At 35.5% G+C, this 22115-nt stretch overlaps 1 protein-coding gene and 1 long non-coding RNA gene across 3 annotated transcripts in view; one reads left to right on the forward strand and one right to left on the reverse strand.

Moving 5' to 3' along the window:
- Positions 1 to 2005: 2005 nt before the first annotated feature.
- LOC131539311 (uridylate-specific endoribonuclease A-like) overlaps positions 2006 to 22115 on the reverse strand; it is a 33940-nt gene continuing 13830 nt past the window's right edge. For both annotated transcript variants that reach the window (XM_058773804.1, XM_058773803.1), the window contains exons 3-9: positions 8028 to 8096; positions 4352 to 4502; positions 4076 to 4275; positions 3304 to 3420; positions 3106 to 3212; positions 2839 to 2981; positions 2006 to 2708 (exon numbers count right to left, since the gene is read on the reverse strand). In XM_058773804.1, the coding sequence (XP_058629787.1) occupies positions 2579 to 2708; positions 2839 to 2981; positions 3106 to 3212; positions 3304 to 3420; positions 4076 to 4275; positions 4352 to 4502; positions 8028 to 8096 (917 nt within the window). In that variant the 3' untranslated portion in view covers positions 2006 to 2578. The remainder of the gene's footprint in view (positions 2709 to 2838; positions 2982 to 3105; positions 3213 to 3303; positions 3421 to 4075; positions 4276 to 4351; positions 4503 to 8027; positions 8097 to 22115) is intronic.
- LOC131539313 (uncharacterized) lies at positions 9494 to 18829 on the forward strand. The gene is made up of 3 exons (XR_009270825.1): positions 9494 to 9616; positions 12298 to 12380; positions 12468 to 18829. It is a non-coding gene; the product is annotated as an uncharacterized LOC131539313 (long non-coding RNA).

Consider the following 22115-nt stretch of genomic DNA (forward strand, 5'->3'; position numbering starts at 1 on the left):
CAGGACCTGAAGTGGGACAATCACATTGACTCCATCGTGAAAAAGGCCCAGCAGAGGTTGTACTTCCTTCGTCAGCTGAAAAAGTTCAACCTGCCACAGGAGCTGCTGAAACAGTTTTATTCAGCTGTTATTGAGTCGGTTCTGTGCTCCTCCATAACTGTCTGGTTTGGGTCAGCCAGCAAATCAGATCTAAGAAGACTTCAACGGACTGTTAGGACAGCAGAAAAGATCATTGGTGTGCACCTGCCCAGCCTTCAGGACTTGTACAACTCCAGAGTGAAGAAACGGGCAGGTAACATCATCAAAGACCCCTCTCACCCCGGACACAACTTGTTTGCACTTCTCCCTTCAGGCAGATGCTACAGATCTCTGTGCACTAGAACATCTAGGCATAAAAACAGTTTTTTTCCCCATGCCATCTCCAGCCTAAATAGCTAACACATGAATCATTACCGGTGTTCTGTAATTCATTCTGTAATTCATTCTCCATCTTTAATTATTGCCTCTTTCTCAAGTATTATGTAAATACACATACATATCTGTTTATTTATACAGCTGTATATAGAGTAAATAATGCACAAATCTGTACATAAATCTACTGTTCCAGATTCATACTTATTATTATTATTATTATTATTATGATTATTATCCATTGTTAAGTCTTACTATTTAAATGTTTTTTCTGTTCTCATGTCAGATGTGTTTGTATGTATGTATGTACCAGGAGCACCTTAAAACCACAACAAATTCCTTGTGTGTTTGCGCACACCTGGCGAATAAAGCTAATTCTGATTCTGATTCTGATATATAATCACAGTTTTTTACCACCTTCTTTAAAAGAAGAGAATTATGTGTTTTATAAGTTCAATAAACTTAAATGTTGAATACTTTTTTAAAAATGTATGATAAATATTTTGCTTTAGTAACATGTTTGTTACTATAAAATTATATATTTTGTTTATAACCATATTCTTTAAATGAAGAGAATGAAGTGTTAAATAAATGTTGAATACATGATTAAAATGTACGATAAAAGATTTGTTACTATGTGTTTTATAAGTTCAATAAACTTAAATGTTGAATACTTGTTTAAAATAAATGATGAATGATTTGCTTTAGTAACATGGTAGTAAAATGCTATTATATATATCCATATTGTTTAAAATAGAAATAAGTCTCTCTTTAGCTTGAAATGTTTATGTGCGTGCTTATTTATATGACTTATCGTGATACAAAATTGTATAATGACATAGGTATTACACTGATATGACAATGTGGTTTATGATGAAACTTCTTGAGTCCTCATAATTCAGATCGCTTAAAAACAATATTTTATAAAAAAAAATGGTTGTATGCAGAATTTTGGTAGGTGTAAAGTAAAAAATCATTTTGTCTATGGAGTGTCATGGAGTGTAGTAATACTCATAAATGATTGTACCCACGAGCATAACTATTTTTAAATTAAATTTAAAAAATTAAAATAAATTAGCTTGTTTAAATGAAATTATACTAAATTATGTTTATGAAAATATTTTTAAAAATGAAGAATGTTTACTGCGATGGGTAGGTTTAGGGGATGATACTGTATAAATTTATTAATATAATGTAAATATAAATATTAAAGGTTCTAAATATAATGTAGAAACTGCTTTGCAACACCATTTCATTATTAGTCATGTTACCTAAAAGGTCAAATCCATAAATCTTTTTTGTCATAAGCCAAGTCAGAATGACTACTCAGCATAATAGAATGATTTTTGAAGATCATGTGACACTGAAGACTGGAGTAATGGCTGCTGAAAATTCAGCTTTGCCATCACAGGAAGAAATTGCATTTTAAAATATATTAAAATTTTGATAAAATAAAAGCAGTATTGGTGAGCATGAGACTTAAAAAAAAAACTGTCTTGCCAACCCCAAATTTTGAACAGTAGTGTAAAGCTAGTATGCACATATTATATACACCGAATACATACACCACATATATATGCACCTAAGAGGAAAATACAACCTTCATCTGTAAGCTTTTATACAACTTGTTTGCATGCATGTTAACACATTTTTCTCTCTCTCTGTAGTCTTACTGCTACAGATACAGGTGTGCAGACCGTAGTCAAAATACTCCGGACAGTTCTGCCTCTAACCTGGGCTTCCGCTGCACTGCTGACGCTGATCCATAAACTCAAACATCAGGTCATACACTTGAAATTTTATGAAAATAAAGCCATTTGTAAGAGTTTGTTGTTTTTTATTTATGTTCTTGTATTTTTTTGTATAATTACAGAATGTGATTCTATCCCGAATTACTGGAAAATAGTTCTAAATCAAATTTAAAAATGTGAAAAAAAAACTTATATGACCAACAAGTTTGATTAATAACAGACTAATAGATGTGTACACTTTTGACAGTTGTAGCTGATGAGAATGTGAAAGAATATTATTATGTTTTAATAAAAATAGAAAAAAAGAGTTTTTCTATTCTTGTGTTTTATTTGGTCCAACATCAACCTCGAACAACCAAGAAAAAATGAAGATTACATATGAGTTGTTTTGGTTGTGAGTCTGTTGATACTGATGTTCAGATGGCAGATGATCGTGGTGTGGCAGGGTAAGCGGAGGCAATGTACTTCTTTCCATCCCCATAGCTACTGTTTTCCCATGTATAGGTCTGAATGCCCAGAGTGTTTCCTCCCAGACTCACATAACACCTGAGAATACAGATAAACATATGAGTATATACATTTGATTTACTCATATAAACAAAATGAGATTCATTTGATGAATGGCCGGATGGAGGAATAAATATGCATAGGCAGACAACAAAAACCGACAACTTACTTCTTGCCAGGACGGGTGATGTAGCAGAGACTGTAGATAGCCAGATCAAATTCAGGACTAGAGCCAATAAAGGCAGAACCAACCTCTTTGAAATAGCCATCCCATTCAAACTGCATTCCCAATACATCAGGATATGTGGTCCACTGAGAGAGAGGAGAAACTTAGCTTTTACTATATCAACACGTGTAATACAAGTAGACATCCAGACTTTTAAAATGCATGTACTAGCACTGGTTTGTTTTGATTCACACGCTCAGTAGTACTCACAGGGCCATTAAAACTATGGCTGTAGTAATTCAGGAGGCCCTCTTTCTCATTCAGATAAAACTGCAGCCAGTTGTGGAAACCAGACACCTTTCCTTTCTTAATTTCCCCTTTTGACACAATACATGTCAGCCAAAGGGAGATAAAAAGCAGTTTGACAGCGAATCACACACACACACACACACACACACACAGACTGACCTGCAAAGGTGTGCTCAAACCCGCTGGAGTCCAGTTTTTTGCCTTTAGATCGAGAGTAAAGACCAAACCACATCATCTTCAGATCCTGGATAAACTCGCTCTGTGATGAGTATATATCTGAAAACCAGTGGTTTAAATTCAAATATTTTGCATAATCTATTTATTTGATTATCATTTTAATAACCTTGTGGTGCAAATGATAGTACTCAGTAAACTCTTTTCTTCTAGTAAAGAATTTAGAATATTAGTAAAATATTAATACTGCATATACCATTCAGAAGTTTGGGATTGGTAAGATGTTTTAAAAGAAGATTGTCATGCTCACCATGGCTACATTTATTTGATCAAAAAACAGTAATATTGTGGAATATTATTACAATTCAAAAGCGCTTTCCTATTTTAATATATTTTAAAACATAATTTATTCCTGTGATGGCAAAGCGGATGTTTTAGCAGACATTACTCCAGTCTTCAATGTCACATGATCTTTCAGAAATCATTCTAATATGCTAATTAGCTCCTGTTGAAAAAAAAATTGAAACAAATGTTTCAACATTATAAATGTCTTTAGTGTCTCTTTTGAGCAAAGAATTGTATCCTTTCTAGATAAAACTTTTGATTTCATTCAAAATTATACTGACCCCAAACCTTTGAATGGTAATTCTTTAAATATTATTTAATAAATACTAAAATATGTAAAATCACATTATTTTTTATTACATTGAGGTCACTAATATTCAGAAAAAGGGTTTTGTGGTCACATATACTGTACCTTTAGAGTGGAGGAAATTGTAAAGCTCCCTGCCCACATCAGTGTTCATGGCCTCTTGGAGGAAAGTGTCCTGCTCCTGCTCTTCCTGTGAGGTCACATCCTCCGCTTCCCCTGACACCCTTTTATAGTTGTCTAATAGATTCAGCAGAGCTTGATACGTGGACTTGGAGAGCAAAGTACTACTCACTTCCTTGAACAATCTAAGAGAGAAAGAGAGCACTGGAATTATAACATACATGTAAATACTGATATCTGTGTGTGCAGTCTGTGTCTTACGGGCGAGATGACTGGTCATCCTCGGAGCCGGTCTCAGATGAAGAGATCAGTGTCTGAGGATCAATGACCAGCTCTGAGGCTGTGGCTCTGTTATGGTCTAACTTGAACAGCGTCTCAGACAGAGACTTGATCTCAGCGTCAGAGACTCTGGCTGAAGGTTGGGATGGGAAAAGGATAAAGAAAGAGTTAGCGTCTGAAGTGGAAACAAAACCCTGACAAAGCCTGAGCAAATGAAAGAATAAAAGATGAGGAAAAACAGTAATTACTGCAATTATAGTTTCAAATTTCAACATTCAATTTCTAAAATTGGAAATCTGTTGTCTTAGTAGTCAAGAAAACAATGTTAATTATCAGTCAAAAGTCTGCACATGTTCAGTGTTCATAACTGTAAATCTAACTAGATTAAAGTTTATTATTGTTTTGTTTTTATACGTTTGTGTGACACAATCCTGGGTGTAGTGCAGATTTGTGCTGTTGACAGCTACAACCGTAACAGCAATTACCTGAACCTGTAGTAGCATTTGTAGACTGAAAATAATGTAAAATAATAATAAAAAATTATGTTTTAGAAAAGTAAAGAAATACATGACAGTTCCTTTTGTCTGAATAGTATTGTAAGTGTTTTTCATAAAAATAACTAACATGAAACTGATTAATTACACAATAGGAAATATGGTGTTTAGCATTTTCTAATGAAAGTGTGTGAAACTGTAGAAGTAGACACAGCTGAGTTTCATGCCACTCAACTCACGATTCGATTCGAGTCACAATTTTTCTTTTTCTTTTTTTACAAAATGAGATTTAAGACAAATTATGAATTAAATGTGTCCTTTTATTATTGCTTGGACAAAATGCAGCACGTTTCTATAATAATATACTAACATAGCACTTGCATATTATTGCTCTTTTGTTGTTAAATAACAAAACTAAATTGAAATTTTAAAACAAGCTCCAAATCAAATAAATAACACAAATAAAAGAAATCTCTTTATATAAACAAAATAAGGCTTTGTCTGTGCTCTTTCCATTTAAATCATTAAATGGATTTTAATCATTATCCAAAAAAGATGCTGCATACATGCAACATGAGCAGTTTTTAATCTAAATTAGATTTAGATTGTATAATTTCGAAATTTGAAGCAAAAACAGAATGGTCTGACTTCAGTTTTGTGAAACTACTGTATACATAAAAAATATATGCATGAAACAGAAACAGCAGACGAGCTGAATGAGACGCAGATTCAGTCTCTGCCAGCAGGTGGCGCTTTAAGCGTTTCCTTGGTTTCCGCTGTAAACAAAGCAGCACTGGACTTTGAACTTTAATATAAAGATGCAAGATGAAAGGAAAAAATACCATCTAAACTTTTATAAAGACAGTAACTTCCCCTCAGACATACATTCATATAAACTCCTACCCCTAACTGAATCGCGATTTGTTTAGCATCTCAACCGATTTGAATCGTCACATATTTGAATCGATTTTCAACCGGCTCGCGGTTAATCGTTACATCCCTATAGAATCACGGATATAAAAGAATCACTATAAAAAGCAGTGTGGTCGTTATAAAATAATCACTATGAAAAGCAGTGTGGTCGTTAGGGATGTAACGATTAACCGGCTCGCGATTAAACGGCCACACTGCTTTTTATAGTCATCGCAGCAGTCTTTGTGCTGCTGGCATTGTGAATCGCAGTCGTTTGAAGCATCGTAGGGCTCTCCACATCTTCCTTTACAAGAAAGTGAGCCTTGAAGGAGGTGAGATATATTTCACATGCTGACTGCTAAAGCGTAATTTTACAGGTGCTGGTCATATAATTAGAATATCATCAAAAAGTTGATTTATTTCACTAATTCCATTCAAAAAGTGAAATTTGTATATTATATTCATTCATTACACACAGACTGATATATTTCAAATGTTTATTTCTTTTAATTTTGATGATTAGAGCTTACAGCTCATGAAAGTCAAAAATCAGTATCTCAAAATATTAGAATATTACTTAAGACCAATACAAAGAAAGGATTTTTAGAAATCTTGGCCAACTGAAAAGTATGAACATGAAAAGTATGAGCATGTACAGCACTCAATACTTAGTTGGGGCTCCTTTTGCCTGAATTACTGCAGCAATGCGGCGTGGCATGGAGTCGATCCGTCTGTGGCACTGCTCAGGTGTTATGAGAGCCCAGGTTGCTCTGATAGTGGCCTTCAGCTCATCTGCATTGTTGGGTCTGGTGTCTCTCATCTTCCTCTTGACAAGGTCAGGTCAGGCGAGTTTGCTGGCCAATCAAGCACAGTAACACTATGGTCATTGAACCAGCTTTTGGTACCTTTGGCAGTGTGGGCAGGTGCCAAGTCCTGCTGGAAAATGAAATCAACATCTCCATAAAGCTTGTCAACAGAAGGAAGCATGAAGTGCTCTAAAATTTCCTGGTAGATGGCTGCGTTGACTGTGGACATCAGAAAACACAGTGGACCAACACCAGCAGATGACATGGCAGCCCAAATCATCACTGACTGTGGAAACTTCACACTGGATTTCAAGCAACATGGATTCTGTGCCTCTCCACTCTTCCTTCAGACTCTGGGACCTTGATTTCCAAATGAAATGTAAAATTTACTTTCATCTGAAAAGAGGACTTTGGACCACTGAGCAACAGTCCAGTTCTTTTTCTCCACAGCCCAGGTAAGATGCTTCTGGCGTTGTCTGTGGTTCAGAAGTGGCTTGCAGCCCTTTTCCTGAAGACGTCTGAGCGTGGTGACTCTTGATGCACTGACTCCAGCTTCAGTTCTCTCCTTGTGAAGCTCTCCCAAGTGTTTGAATCGGCTTTGCTTGCCTGTATTCTCAAGCTTGCGATCATCCCTGTTGCTTGTGCACCTTTTCCTACCCAAATTCTTCCTTCCAGTCAACTTTGCATTTAATATGCTTTGATACAGCACTCTGTAAACAGCCACACCTTTCAGTAATGACCTTCTGTGACTTACCCTCTTTGTGGAGGGTGTCAATGTTCCTCTTCTGGATCATTGCCAAGTCAGCAGTCTTCCCCATTATTGTGGTTTCAAAGAACAAGAGATACCCAGAATTTATACTGTAGGGATGGTCATTTATTCAAACTCAAATGTAAATATTCTAATATTTTGAGATACTGATTTTTGACTTTCATGAGCTGTAAGCTCTAATAATCAAAATTAAAAGAAATAAACATTTGAAATATATCAGTCTGTGTGTAATGAATGAATATAATATACAAGTTTAACTTTTTGAATGGAATTAGTGAAATAAATCAACTTTTTGATGATATTCTAATTATATGACCAGCACCTGTATGTGAAAGAAAAGATCTACCACCCAGAGGCATGTCAGTAACCTATTATTTGTACTAGTAGAGCGCAATAGTATGAACTCAGTAAAGAACAATTAGACATAAGGCACCGGATTTAATTAAGGAGATTTGGGTATAAATCATTAGGAGAAAAAATGAATAAAATAGGAAAAGCACAGGGTAAAATTCAGAATCACAATTTCACACTTACAGAAGTCCAGACAAGGAGAGAGAAGGAACACTATTTGCATTAGGATTCTAACTATGCTGTACAAGAACAAAAGGTAGCTTACATGAACATGTTCAGTTTAACTGAACGAACAGTCAGGATGGAAATTGAAGGTATTAACTTACCACTGTAGCCCTGAGAGATCAGGGTGATGGTGAGAAAGAGGATGATCTTCATTATGGACTTCAGACGATCTAGACACACAAACTACAGATTAAGACTCAGTTCGGTTTTTATACCATCTCAGTTCAATAAAGCTGAAGGAACTCCTCCCATGCATTCTGTTGTGATAATAACTACTAATATTTAATAATAGATCACAAGGTGACTCGGTTCAAACGTTTTGCTGTTGCTATGAGTCAAAAGGCAATTTTGGGAATGATGAAATTATTACAAAGAAGAAGTTTATAATCACAAAATAAAATAAAATGAATGAATCTCTATTCCTCTTTTTCAGCCAGCTGGTCCAAAATTTTTGAGAACAGTTCTCGTTCTCAGGCTCCAGAAATGGTGAACACCTGGTGAAAAAAAAAAACTTTGCTTTCTTTCCTTAACCTCTCCCTGTCTAGCTTGTATTTACTCTGAACAATGCCTGAAACTTTGTATTGCAAGCACTTCCTGTGTCTGTTTTGAATTGTAGAGTTGTTTTCCCCCATATTGTACAGCACTTTGAATCAATTCAAGTTGTTTTTAAATGTGACCCTGGACCACAAAACCAGTCATAAGGGTCAAATTATTGACATTTATACATAATTTGAAAGCTACATACATAAGCTTTCCATTGATGTATTGATGGATAGGACAATATTTGGCCGAGATACAACTATTTGAAATCTGGAATCTGAGGGTGCAAAAAAGAAAAAGAAAAAAAGAAATCAAAATATTTAAAATCGCCTTTTAAAGTTGTCCAAATGAAGTTCTTAGCAATGCATATTACTAATCAAAAATTAAGTTAAGTTTTTATATATTTACAGTAGGAAATTTACAAAATATCTTCATGGAACATGATCTTTACTTAATATCCTAATGATTTTTGGTGTAAGAGAAAAATTAATAATTTTGACCCATACAATGTATTGTTGGCTATTGCTACAAATATATACTTGTGCTGCTTATGACTGGTTTTGTGCTCCACGGTCACAAATGTGGTTATAAATAAACATTGCTGTTGCTATTATTATGTATAGATTATCTCATTAGGACTGGGGCCTGTTTCATAAAACAAGTTTACCAAACAAGCCAAGCTTATTTCAGTTAGTCAGACTTATTTTGAACCAAATAAACTGACAATAAGTCAGACTAACTGAAATAAGCCTGGCTTATTTGGTAAACTTGTTTTATGAAACAAACTATTACAAACAACAACAATAAAATACTATTATTATTATTATTTGAGCAGGTTTATGCATTTTTTGTGTACCATTAATACATTATTTGTATACCAGTTTCGTTAGCCACTGTTATTTTCATTTTCACAATGAATTAAACTGTTCCTTCTGTTCTTCAGTAAGCGGTAGTGTAAACGCCTGTGCAGTAGATGGCGCTATACGTGACTCCTGAATTCTCTTCTGTTTGACCTTTCTCTCTCTCTGTAGAAAGCGTGCTTCAATGGCATTCCAGTGACTGATGTAAAGAAGCTAGTGTCAGTCCTGAGGACGGTATAGAAATGGCTTTATATTCTTTATTTCGATCTGTCAGGACAGAAGTAGTCAAGGTGGGCTTTGTCTCATTTGTCATAATTCGCACTCTAATCTTTTAATGTTTTTGACTGGATGCTTTAGAAGTTATGATGCTCTTTGCGTGACAGTCTGCTTTGATATGAATTTTTTGGCTTGTTATTCAAATAAAGGCGTGTTTTAAATAGCAGATGACAGTATTTGTATTTCGGTTTCCATACGGCTGTGTAATGTACTGTAGCATCATTAAATCATGTGTCATACTTATAATGTGTTGTTCATAGGGATGTCTCACGCAGCACGTTCAGTCTCTACACCAGTTGCCCGAGTTTAGCAACCGATAAAGAACTTCTCAAATTACGTAAATCTACACCTTCATCAACTGCAAAAAGGCACTGGAGAAATTAAACAATGACGTTACACACGTGTGGGCCAGTATTTTTGAAAGACTGCTGTAAAAAGAATGGAGGATCTTATGCAAAAGATCTTATATGGGTAGTTGACACATAAAAATTGAACTGTGTCCTATGTATGGAATGCCAATCCTGCCATAATTTGAAATAAATATATAAATGTACAAAGAAATGTAAAAAAGCAAAAATAAATAATTTATAATTTTATTTCCTTATGTATTTTTAATTTCAATTTTTTTTTTAATACATTTATTTATTTCCACTTTTATTTATTTTCACATTTATGTATTTATTTACTAGTGCTGTCAAAATTAGCGCGTTAACGCATGCGATTAATTTTTTCAGTTTAACTCGTTAAAAATATTAAATCAAAAATAGGTCAGAAAAGGTAGAGTTGAGAGAAACTAGGATGCGTGTCAGATCTGCATAACGTTTAGCAGCGGCAGCTCTTAAAGAAATAGCAGCCAAAAACAACCTAATAACCAGCTGCTGTGATGTCTGTTCATCAAGAATAAGAGAATAAAAGAAAGAAAAAAAAGAGGAAATCAATAACTTTTATATAGCTGTAAGTATTTATCTGCATTTAGTTTAGAATTTAGTGTTTGATAACTTTTTTCAATTTCTGTATATTTCTGCTGAAGGGCACAGGTAGCCTAGCTAAATATGAACAATAACATTTATTATAATGGATTTATGTGAAGATTGTTTTAAGTTCACTTAAATTAGAAGTTATTTTTAAAGTCTAATAAATGTTCAAATTGATAGCTCTTAATTATAATGTAATGTTTAATGGCTATAGTCAATGGTTAAATATTAAGGGAATTTTTTTTTATAGGGAAATCAGTATTGGTATCAGTGATACTGGCCTTCAGTCATAAAAAAAAGATGCCATTAAACAAATATTAAAAAATATGTTGTTTGTACATTTATTTGAAGATTGAATGTGAAATTATTGCAATATAAAAGTATATTTAAAAACTTTAATGTTAAGTGGGATTTATTTCAGAAAAAAATGTGCGATTATTTTGTTTTTTTTTATCGATTGACAGCACTATTATTTACATATTTACTTCTTTATTTATTTATTTCCACATTTATTTATTTCTACGTTTCTTTGTCTGTAGGGTAATGAGGAGGGCAGGTAAATCGAGGGGTAAGCTTGAGGCCACAGTGACACCTTGTGGTGCCCAAATGAAGTACAAGAAGTGTAGCCTACATGACGCGCCTGTTGAAAGTGTGGGATGAATGACTTTGATGGGCGATATGGCCAAAATCTTATATCACCGTTATTATTTCAGTTTCACGTGGGGGGTTGTTTTGGCTGGGAAGCATGCAATCTGTGATCGCGTGCATTTGCTGAAGCTCGCGAAAGCGTGCAATCACTCTCTGATGTGCGCTATTTTTTTAGGTTTCACTTTCAACGCATGTTTCCAAGATTCGGAATAGAAGAAGGTTACAGTAGAAGATTTGTCGCCTCGCGCCACTTCCCGTGTGGACAGTCACCGCATCAACTGATTATAATGGGTTCTCTTGGTGTAAACACGGCTTTAGGTACTTCGTTTGGGCACCACAAGGTGTCACTGTGGCCTCAAGCTTACCCCTTGACTACTCTGGCTCGATTGCTTTTCCTGACGTAAAACATGCCCTCCTCATTACCCTACAGACAAATAAATGTGAAAATAAATAAATGTAGAAATAAACAAATGTGAAAATAAATACATGTATAAATAAAAATAAATGTGGGAAAAAATTAAAAAAATTAATAAATAAGGAAATAAAAGTATAATTATTTATTTTTGCTTTTTTACTTTTCTTTTTATATTTATTTATTTATTTCTAATTATGGCAGGATTGGCATTCCATACCTATGGTGGACATAGAAAAAATGTAGGAAAAAAAAACTTAACATACAAATAACATGAGAAAAATGTATCTTCATTCTTAGAGTTGCAAATAGCATGAGAGAGGTTTATCTTCAATGTTAGAGGTTTTTTTATTTTTTTTATTTATTTTATTTTTTTTACATTTTTCCATCACACCATAGGACACATTGATACATCAACTACCCATATATACATTTTAATTTCACTACTTGAATTTTAAACCCACTGTATTTTTTAACTAAAAAATTTCTATGTATTAATTACAAGTCATCTGATTAGTCAGGCACAAATAGTAAACTCACATCTTTGTCATAGTTGTTGTCGTCTTTTTTTATATACAATCATGCAATTTAGATGTGCATGTACAAACCTGTACATGGTAAGGATGAGCTAATTATGATTTGCAAAATTTGATGTTTGTAGGCAGAAAGCTGGCTGCATGAACAAGCCAAAAAAGAGGGCTGATTGGTGTCCTTTTGGGTGACAATGCAGCTGTCATGGTTGAGGTATGTTACTTGTCAGTCTTACCACACAATGTATAATTTGGTTGCCAAAATGATGCAGTGTGATAAAATCTATGTTTTTCTTTTCAGGTGAACTGTGAGACAGATTTTGTGGCGAGAAATGAGAAATTTCAGCAGTTGGTGAAGGATGTTGCTTTGTATGTAATGGCTCATAACAGCAGCAAAAAACAGAATGGGTATATTAAAGGAACACTCCACTTTTTTTTGGAAATAGGCTCATTCTCCAACTCCCCCAGAGTTAATAAGTTGAGTTTTACCGTTTTGGTTTTCATTCTCAAAGCTGAACTCATTCATGTGATCCTTATTATAATGGCCTACAGAATTACAGATATGAAAATATTACAGAAGTAGCCAAAACAATTATTTTGTGTAACATTAAACATATCTACTTCCGAGTAGAAAAAAAATGAAAACAGTATTTAAGAATAACTTGAGTTTTTATCTTAACATTTGTTGCCTGTAAATGATTTTTTTTTTTTCAACTCGTCCCCAAAAGTGCCGTACTAACATATACATACCTGAATGTAAATAGAACTAAATGTTCATTACAGCAAGCAATAAAATCATATGTCAGAAATACCAGCCTACTTATAAAATCATTTCTCCAGCTGACACAGCTCGGTCGAGTCACTGCAGGCTGTTTATCTTTGTTAATACAGTCAGTGGCCAGCCGTGTTGAGGGTAATGCATTACATGTAATGTGAATTACGTAATCTGATTACTTTTTCAAGTAAACTAGTAAAGTAACTAGTAAATTAACTAAATTTACGTTTTAATTTACATGAAAATATCTGAGTTACTTTTTCAAATAAGGTCAATTACTTTGTTTTCCCATTTATTGACTGACAGCTCTCTTGTCCCCATGTTGAGAGAAATCAGGAGTAAGTACAGAGCACTCATTGTGTGTCCCTTGTATAGTTAGTTCTTGGCTAAATATGAACATGCATTTACTGATCTCACTTTCACAAAAACAGATTCAGTATTCCTCCAAATAAATAAAGAACAGTGAAATGCAAAATCAGAATATGATGCAAATCTGCAATAATTAAATGGTAAATAACTAAAATATCCTTTATGTATTTAATCCCATTTTACTAACCAATGTCTTTGCTTCTGAGCTTCGATTATCAAATTTAATCATACTAATAAGAAAAAATTCCTTTAGATAAACTAACATTTGTGCTTCTTTTCTATTGCTGAAGAGTGTTGAACTTTCTTCTCCTGCATTTTGCTGTAGAGAGATGAATTTACTTTTTCTTCAGCCTGAGGCTTATTCATTTCACTTTTTAGAGCGAAAGGGCTTTTTCATTTGCCAAAAATAAACTTTTTATATTAAAAACAAACAAGCAAACCCAGCCCAGATTTGAAAAGTAATGCAAAAGTAATATAATGCATTACATTCCATAAATTGTGGGAAAAAATTAATGGTACATCCCTCCATCAAGATCTAGATGAGCGGAGGTCCTAAAGAATGGGGATGGATTAGGGACAGTGTTGCCAGATAGGATGGACGATTTCCAGCCCAAAAGCTCACAAAAACCGCCCAACACTTTAACGGTCAAAATAATGTGATAGAATGTAAATCAAGGTTGATAAGAAACATTTTTAACTCCTTATAACGAAATAATGACGACAAAATAATATAAATATAATGCTAGATAAATTTCCCATGGATCAAATCGGGGCAAATACATTAAAGAGAACTACCAAATATGATTAAAACATGCAAGCAGACGCTATCAAAACGGCAATCAAGAAATTAACCGATACCCTCAAAAAGCACATGCATCATTTTCATTGTCAACATTCAGAATTTAAATGCAAAAAAGTGCCCAATATAAGTGATCAGAATAAGCAACGTAATTATAGGTATTTCACACTGGTTCATGCACACACCATGACAGTCAAAACTGTGTCATTCTGTATGATAATCTGACAATAAAAAAAATTAACAACAACAATAATGCTCTTACCTTCGTGTCGCTCTACAATTTCACACAGAACTAATCTTTCGTGAAGTTCATATTGAACATAATATAGAACTTTGCACAGTCAAAACTAACAAGTCCAGTATCTTTAAAGGATATCCTACCAATCTGGACCGTTTAAAAGATAAAAAGACAGGATTGTATAGAATAGATTTTGAATAAATAATTTAACTGTGCTCTGATTTCAGAGTTGCAGTGATATAGCCTTCATGTCATCTCCCTCAACAGGTGTAATTCACGTTTTGAGAGTTAAAACACTCTCCACTCTTTACCATCAAACTTATATTTAGGCATTATGATCACTTACAGTTCAAAATTAGATCCGTTATCGCGCTAAAAACCAGTCACCCAGGAATCATCACGTCTGTCTGCTGATCCCTATAGTGATTGGCCACGACATCAACATCAGCTCCAGATATTGTGCGCGTGTGTTCAGTAATGTTGTGATGACTGATTGGATGCATGCAGTATCTATATGCACACTTGGGCTTGTTTGTTAACCAATAGGCTCTGTGCACAAGCGTAGCGACGAACTTCCGCTATCGCCAGAAGTCGGGATATCAGTTTCCGGTTTTCATTCGCGTCGCCCAAAATGTCAGTATTTACTAGATGTCTCCGAGATCTGCCAAGCAGAATCAGCGATGTCCATCACATCGTTAATGCCTGCTCTCCTGCTCCAATACACAAACGAAACAAGGGATTCAAACGCAATATATCGAGTTATATGCACAAATAGTTTAATGTACGTGTTATTTCAGCATCTAGCGGCTAGCGACATGTTAATTTTAGAAGCTTTTAGAAGCACCCTCTGTTTTGATGTTTGTTGCTTCATGCCATTAAACTGGTATTAACTTGTATTTGTCTCTTTTCACCTCAGACCTGATGGCACTGAAAGAGGAGAGTCAAGAACTGAATGAAACAGAAGAGAAAGATCAGAATGAGGAACATTATGATTTCAAAACTGAAGAAAAATCAATAAGTTGCTCACAGACTTGAAAAGACTTCCTCACCAAAAAAAGCTAAAAAAAAAAAAACTTAATTCCCAAATGAGAATTCATACTGGAGAGAGACCTTACACCTGCCAACAGTGCGGAGAAATGTTCAATCAAAAAGGATTCCTTAAAGTCCACATGAAAATTCACATTGAAAAGAACCACTGGAGAGAGACCTTACACCTGCTCTCAGTGTGGAAACAGTTTTACACGGAAAAGTCATCTTAAAGCCCACATGAGTATTCACTCTGGAGAGAAACCTTACACCTGCAAACTGTGTGAGAAGAGTTTCACACAAAATGGAAATCTTACGTCTCACATGATAATTCACATTGAAAAGAAGTCATTAATATGCTCTCAGTGTGGAAAGAGTTTCAGGCACAAAGGAACACTAAAGACTCACATAAGAAGTCACACCGGAGAGAATCCATTCTCATGTGATCAGTGTGGAAAGAGTTACAGATATAAAGAAAACCTTAATAATCACATGAAGACTCACTCAAGAGTGAAGAGTTTTAAATGTCATCAGTGCAAAAGGAGTTTCGCAGACAGGAAACATCTTAAGAATCATGTTAAAATTCACATCGGAGAAAAGCCTTTCATGTGCCATCACTGTGGGAAGAGTTGCTCAAAAGAAAGAAGCCTCCAGGTTCACTTGAGAATTCACACTGAAGAGAAACCTTTCACCTGTGAACCGTGTGGAAAGAGTTTCACAAGTCAAAGCAACATGACACGTCATTTGAAAACTCATTCTGGGAAGAAATTGCCATTTTCCTCAGAGTGACAAGGTTTAGATAAAGGAGTAATTTCTACAATCATCTGGAAAACATTCAATTGTAGTCAATGTATTAAAAACATTTTTTGCCATCACACTTACAGATCACCCTGCTGAAAAATCCAGCATAAACCAGCATGGATTCCAAGCTGCTCCATGCTGCTTTATGCTGGTAAGTGCTGGTCCAAGCTGGTTGATGCTGCTTAGTGCTGGTCCTCTCGTATTGGACTGTTCAGCCACAGCAGGCACTGCAATTCCACAACAGATTGACCCGGGCGCAGATACTCCATTGTCTCCCGAGACAGAATGATGCCAATATTAATCAGTGTCACTGGTAAACTGGTAAAACATTTCAAAGCATCAAAGGAATTGTCTCCTGTTTCAGAAGATCTGTACAAAAATGTGTGCATTGGATAACAGGGTTTATGAGAAGAGCTTTTTCAATGGGACAGTTAAGAACAACTTGATAATGGAAGTTCAAAACAGAAAATTGTTGTTTTTAAAGCCTTTCAGACTTATCTGAGAAGTTACATATGTCCAAATCTAGCTGTCAGTCATTGATTTCAAAAAGTGCACAAAGTAAAAGGTATGTCAGTGCAGTCAGGACGGGGCGGGCTCGGACAAAAATTCAGCCCTGGCACTGTAGTCATACCAGCCCACCCACGGACACGCTTATTCACTACTTACATTTGTGTACAGACGAAAAGCAGTACTGTATGTAACAGATATTTAAATATTCAATGTATGTGACTGGCAAACAATGCTTACTACTGTAAAGTTGATTACAAACCCAAAGTACATTTGTGTGTCACTGTTGTTTTTCCTACCTCTACCACACTCCTCCGTCTCTGCTAGGCCTACAGCGTCCTTCCTCATAGCACTGGTCTCGGAAGACCAGGGGTCTCTGGCTGTTCACTACAAATGTCTACAGTACTATGGCTATAGCTATAGGTTTTTGACGTGTTGGGCTATATTGCAAGTAGCAGTATGTCTATTTACCCTAAATCCCACCTTATCTGCTGATATTTCAGTCATGCGATTCAGTAACAGGCTAGCTAACACTTGTAACCAATTATCACAAAGCAATGACATTTTAAAATATACGTGGTTTGTACACTAAGCTTACAAATGCTTAATACAATGTAGGCTACTGTCAAAAAAAAACACTGGAGCTAATTGGCAGAAGTAGCTGAATAGCGTGAAATTAACTTGAGCTAGCAATATTTTCTGTTTTCTTCTTACCTGGCACTACTGTCCTCCGCTGCAGCAGCCGAATTTAAACCTTTTGAAAAGAGTTCAGTAAATTTTACGCATTTGGCACTTTTTTTTTCTTTAGTTTTTTTGCTTTCTCAAAAGTTTTTCTCCACCGCCTTTCCTTTTTTAAGGTCCTTTTCATCTGTTTGTAGACTTCAGCTCTGCTTTTAACACCATCATCCCGGACACCCTTCAGAATAAACTAACTTAGCTCTCTGTCCCCACCACCGTCTGACAACAACACACTGATCGGCCTCATCCAGGACGGTGACGAGTCTGCCTACAGACAGGAGGTTAAGGAGCTGGCTGTCTGGTGCAGTCTTAACAACCTGGAGCTTAACATGCTCAAAACTGTGGAGATGATCGTGGACTTCAGGAGAAACCCCCCTGCACTCCCCCACTCACCATCATGAACAGCACTGTGACTGCAGTGGAGTCATTCAGATTCCTGGGCACCACCATCTCTCAGGACCTGAAGTGGGACAATCACATTGACTCCATTGTTAAAAAGGCCCAGCAGAGGTTGTACCTCCTTCGCCAGCTGAGGAAGTTCAACCTGCCACAGGAGCTGCTGAAACAGTTCTACTCCGCCATCATTGAATCCGTCCTCTGCACTTATCTGTCTGGTTCAGCTCAGCTACCAAATCTAACCTCAGAAGACTACAGAGGGTAGTCCAGACTGCTGAGCGAATCATTGGTACAACCCTCCCCACTCTCCAAGAACTGTACTTATCCAGAGTGAGCAAAAGGGCTAAGAAAATCACTCTGGACCCCTCACATCCAGCACACTCCCTCTTTTGAACTGTTGCCGTCTGGTCGACGCTACAGAGCTCTGAGAACCAGAACGACCAGACACAGGAACAGTTTCTTCCCTCAAGCAATTCATCTCATGAACACTTGATATTAAACGTGGAACACACAACACTATTATAAATTATTTATTCACCACACATACTTATTTTTTCATTTCAAATTTGCACATATCAGACCTGTACACGCATAATTGTCTATATTATATATTGTTTTTTTGCTATTTTGTACATTGCCTATCTGTATATTTGTTTATTATTCTTTTGTTATCTGTGTCCTGTCGCTGTCATTCTGTTGCACCGTGGAGCTTCTGTCACTTTAACAAATTCCTCATATGTGTAAACATACCTGGCCAATAAAGCTCATTCTGATTCTGATTCATACTGGAAGCATGTGTGCAGCAAAATTCAATTTGAAATGTAATATTCAAAATGGCAATGTATTTCTGTATTTAAATTTACATTTTCCATTACCCCACATGTGCAAAGTTTGGTGCAGAAGGAAAATGAAAATGAAATTATATTATTTACATTTGCCATTTCCAACAGTTGTCTTAATATGTAAAGTGCCTACTATTTTAACGCTTTATAAGTTGCAAAATTAAAATGAAAATGTATAACCCAAATTGATTTGATATGTGTAACATGTCCAAGCAGAAATAGTAGCAAAATGATCATTTAAATGTTATTTGTCCTAAATGCATTTAGACTAACAGTTAGGACACTTACGATTGCATTTTCATCATGACGCCGTGGGATATTTGTAGCAAAATTCAGTGCGGCTTTGAAAATGCATTCCGAGCTGACCACGTCCACCCTCCGTCAATTATTGCGTCTAGGATTATCTTCGTCTCTGCCAAGGGGAATGGGACTACCGGCCGTGGAGATCCCTGACGAGGCCATAGAGGGGTATCTTATGTATGGTCTTAAAGTTAAAGACATCGCGGCCTTGTATGGAGTTAAGTCGCTGGACGGTACATCGAAGAATGCAACAGTGTGGACTAAGGTAAACATCAACTTAGATATTTTTTTTATGGTTTCATATAACGCCTGAAGGCCATAATTTCTGTTTTCCTCCAAAGTCCGTCATCATGGGCGACCTTCTGATTACAAGTCCCGACTCTCTAAGCATTAGGCCATGAATGCCCTCTTTTTTGAAGCATCAGAGAAACGCATACAGCTGACTTGAATAATCTGATAGAAATTGAAAGGCAGAACAAAGTCATTTCAGACTGGCATTAACCTCAGATAATGACACGAAGAATAAGGGAGCAGTCCATGTGTAGACATGATAATAAAAATATAGCATCAAATTTATGCTGAAATCTTTACTGTACATCAGCTATTTTCTCAATTAGCGTATTTATTAAACCAGCCAAGGCTTATGCAAATGTGCATTTAGACTGAAGTAGATGTCTATGGGCTGCACATGTGAGTTCTAAATGTGCCTCAATTATATGAGTGTCTATATATTTTACTAATATATTACATTGTGCTTGCTAAATGTTTACGGTTGCATTTAATAGGTATTATAGAAACTGTGATTTAAACCAGGTTTCCAGACCACACACATGATTACAATGCAGGGCTCGCAAAATCGCTAGCCCGACGTCCCGGGGCTATTGTGCTTTCCAGTCGGGCTACCAAAATGTATCACCGCCTGCCCGACGGGCTCCTTAAATACAGATCTCCCGCGGGTCCTTAAAAACTCTTAAGGTGAGTTGTATCAAACTTAAGGCCATAAAAAGTTTTAAATACGTTAAATGGTATAAGAAATGTCTTAATTATAATTTATAGAGGTCTTACAGTTGGGGACGGAAAGACAAGAGTCGCGATACGGCAGGATTAAACTTCAAAAGGCAATGATGTCATTGACTAAATATGAGCGCTGCACGTTTCAAGTCAAAACGCGGCGTGGATGTCTTTATGTGAATGTATTTGAAGGGAACCGACTGTCCTCAGAAACGTGTCGTTGGCATTTTAATTTCATTTTACCTATAATTCCTGATAAAGCAGCGTTTATGAGCGCGGAGCTGCTTTGTGTACAGCGTTTCCAGGGAAACCGCAATATTTCGGCGCTCCTAAAGCGCCACCTCGTGGCAGAGCATGAATTTGCATTTCCAATAAGCCTTTCTTACTGTTTATGGTCAGATCAATGCAAATATCAACTCATGTTTTTATGCAGCAAACACATAGAGTTGTAAATGAGAAAGAAGTTGATGTGCCTTCTAAAAATCTAAACAATTAAGACAAGTAATATTTTTGTTTTAAATTAACATAATTTATATGCTTGATTTATCTCTTTTCATAAAAATGGTCTGTAGCCTGAAATGTTGTTTTATAAGATTTTTGTTTTTGTGAAAATCTGTATCTGAACTGTAAATCATGTAATTTTATGGCTGAATACTGTATGTTACCATAGACATTGTTCAACCCCGCTCATTCTGTGTTCATTTTACTTGTGCAGCTCTTAAAATGGGTCATAAATTGCCTTAAATGTATTTTTTTAAATTCTGCAGATACCCTGTAAATAGTGAAATAAGATTCCTTCCTTCCTTCATATTTGTTGATATTTGTGTATTGAAAATATTTTTGACTGATATTTAAACTCCCATCTGATTTTCTATATTGAAAAAAAAAAAAAAAAAAAAGGTATTTTTTTAATTTGGGCTAGTTAAATAAATTTTCGGGCTACCAAAATCTGAAGAGTACCTGCCCGAAGGGCTACCAGGGATTTTGAAATTTTGCGAGCCCTGCAATGTGACAATCAAGCATAAACTATAATATAATAAAAGCAATAATATCATTCATTCACTGCCCCAGATTGGTCAAGTGGATTTGACGTCATTTAATTGAGGTCCATTTTCCACAGATCATTCATCTAAAATGACCATTCCGGCCCACCAACCCCATTGTAACTCCTATGGCGTAGAATAAAAGGTCAAACCTTACAATTCCATACAACTGTCAATTAATTGTCAATTAAGTGAGTTGCACAGCATTACATATATTATAATAATTTGCAGTGCTGGGTAGTAACCAACGCTATCTCACGACCAGTTCGTACATATTTTATGAGGTGGCTAATTTGTACGAATTCGTATGACCTCACTCGTACGATTTTGTTCGATTTGTCTAAACCCCAGTGACGGGTAGGTTTAGGGGAGGGGTTAGGTGTAGGTCATTCATACAAATTCATACGAATTGTGCAACTCATAAAATACGTACGATTTGGCAAAAATCGTATGAATTTGAACGAGTGAGGTTGTAATTATTGATTCTCCCTAATTCTTCTTGTTTTATCTTTTAAATGTTCCTTTTTAAAATAGCCTACTGCTTGTATACATTCAAAAAGTCTTCTAGTTTTATGGACATTTACACAATGACCAGTCATTAATCAGGTGGCTATAATTACATAGAAAACTGAGAGGCCAAACAACATTTGACCACTGGATTTACAAAAGTCATTTCAGTTAAAAAAGAAGTGTTTTCTCAACATTTCAACATTGCATCAACTACTGATGAACACATTCATTTGTATTTGAATTATCATTCAGTGGGTTATTTAACCAGGTATTACCATGTCTTTGGCAAGGCTTTATCTAAGACATTAAAATGCACAATTTCAGGTTATTTCCTATTTACATGTAATGCAGGTATTTTATGTATTTAGTTAATTACTGAGTAACACATTTGCTTGTTTAGGGTTATCTGAAATTGGCTAATGGTCACATGACATGCAGGTAAACAAATAAAATATTTAATATTATTTTGATTGTTGTTATTTTAAAATAATTTATTTTAATTTAACATTTTTATAATTTTAATTCATTAGCCTTTCTTTAAACCCCCTGCATTTCCTTCATGAACCCCAGTTTGGGAAACCTTGACGTAATGTA

This window comes from Onychostoma macrolepis, chromosome 04 (assembly GCF_012432095.1).
Source record: "Onychostoma macrolepis isolate SWU-2019 chromosome 04, ASM1243209v1, whole genome shotgun sequence".
Taxonomy (NCBI): domain Eukaryota; kingdom Metazoa; phylum Chordata; class Actinopteri; order Cypriniformes; family Cyprinidae; genus Onychostoma; species Onychostoma macrolepis.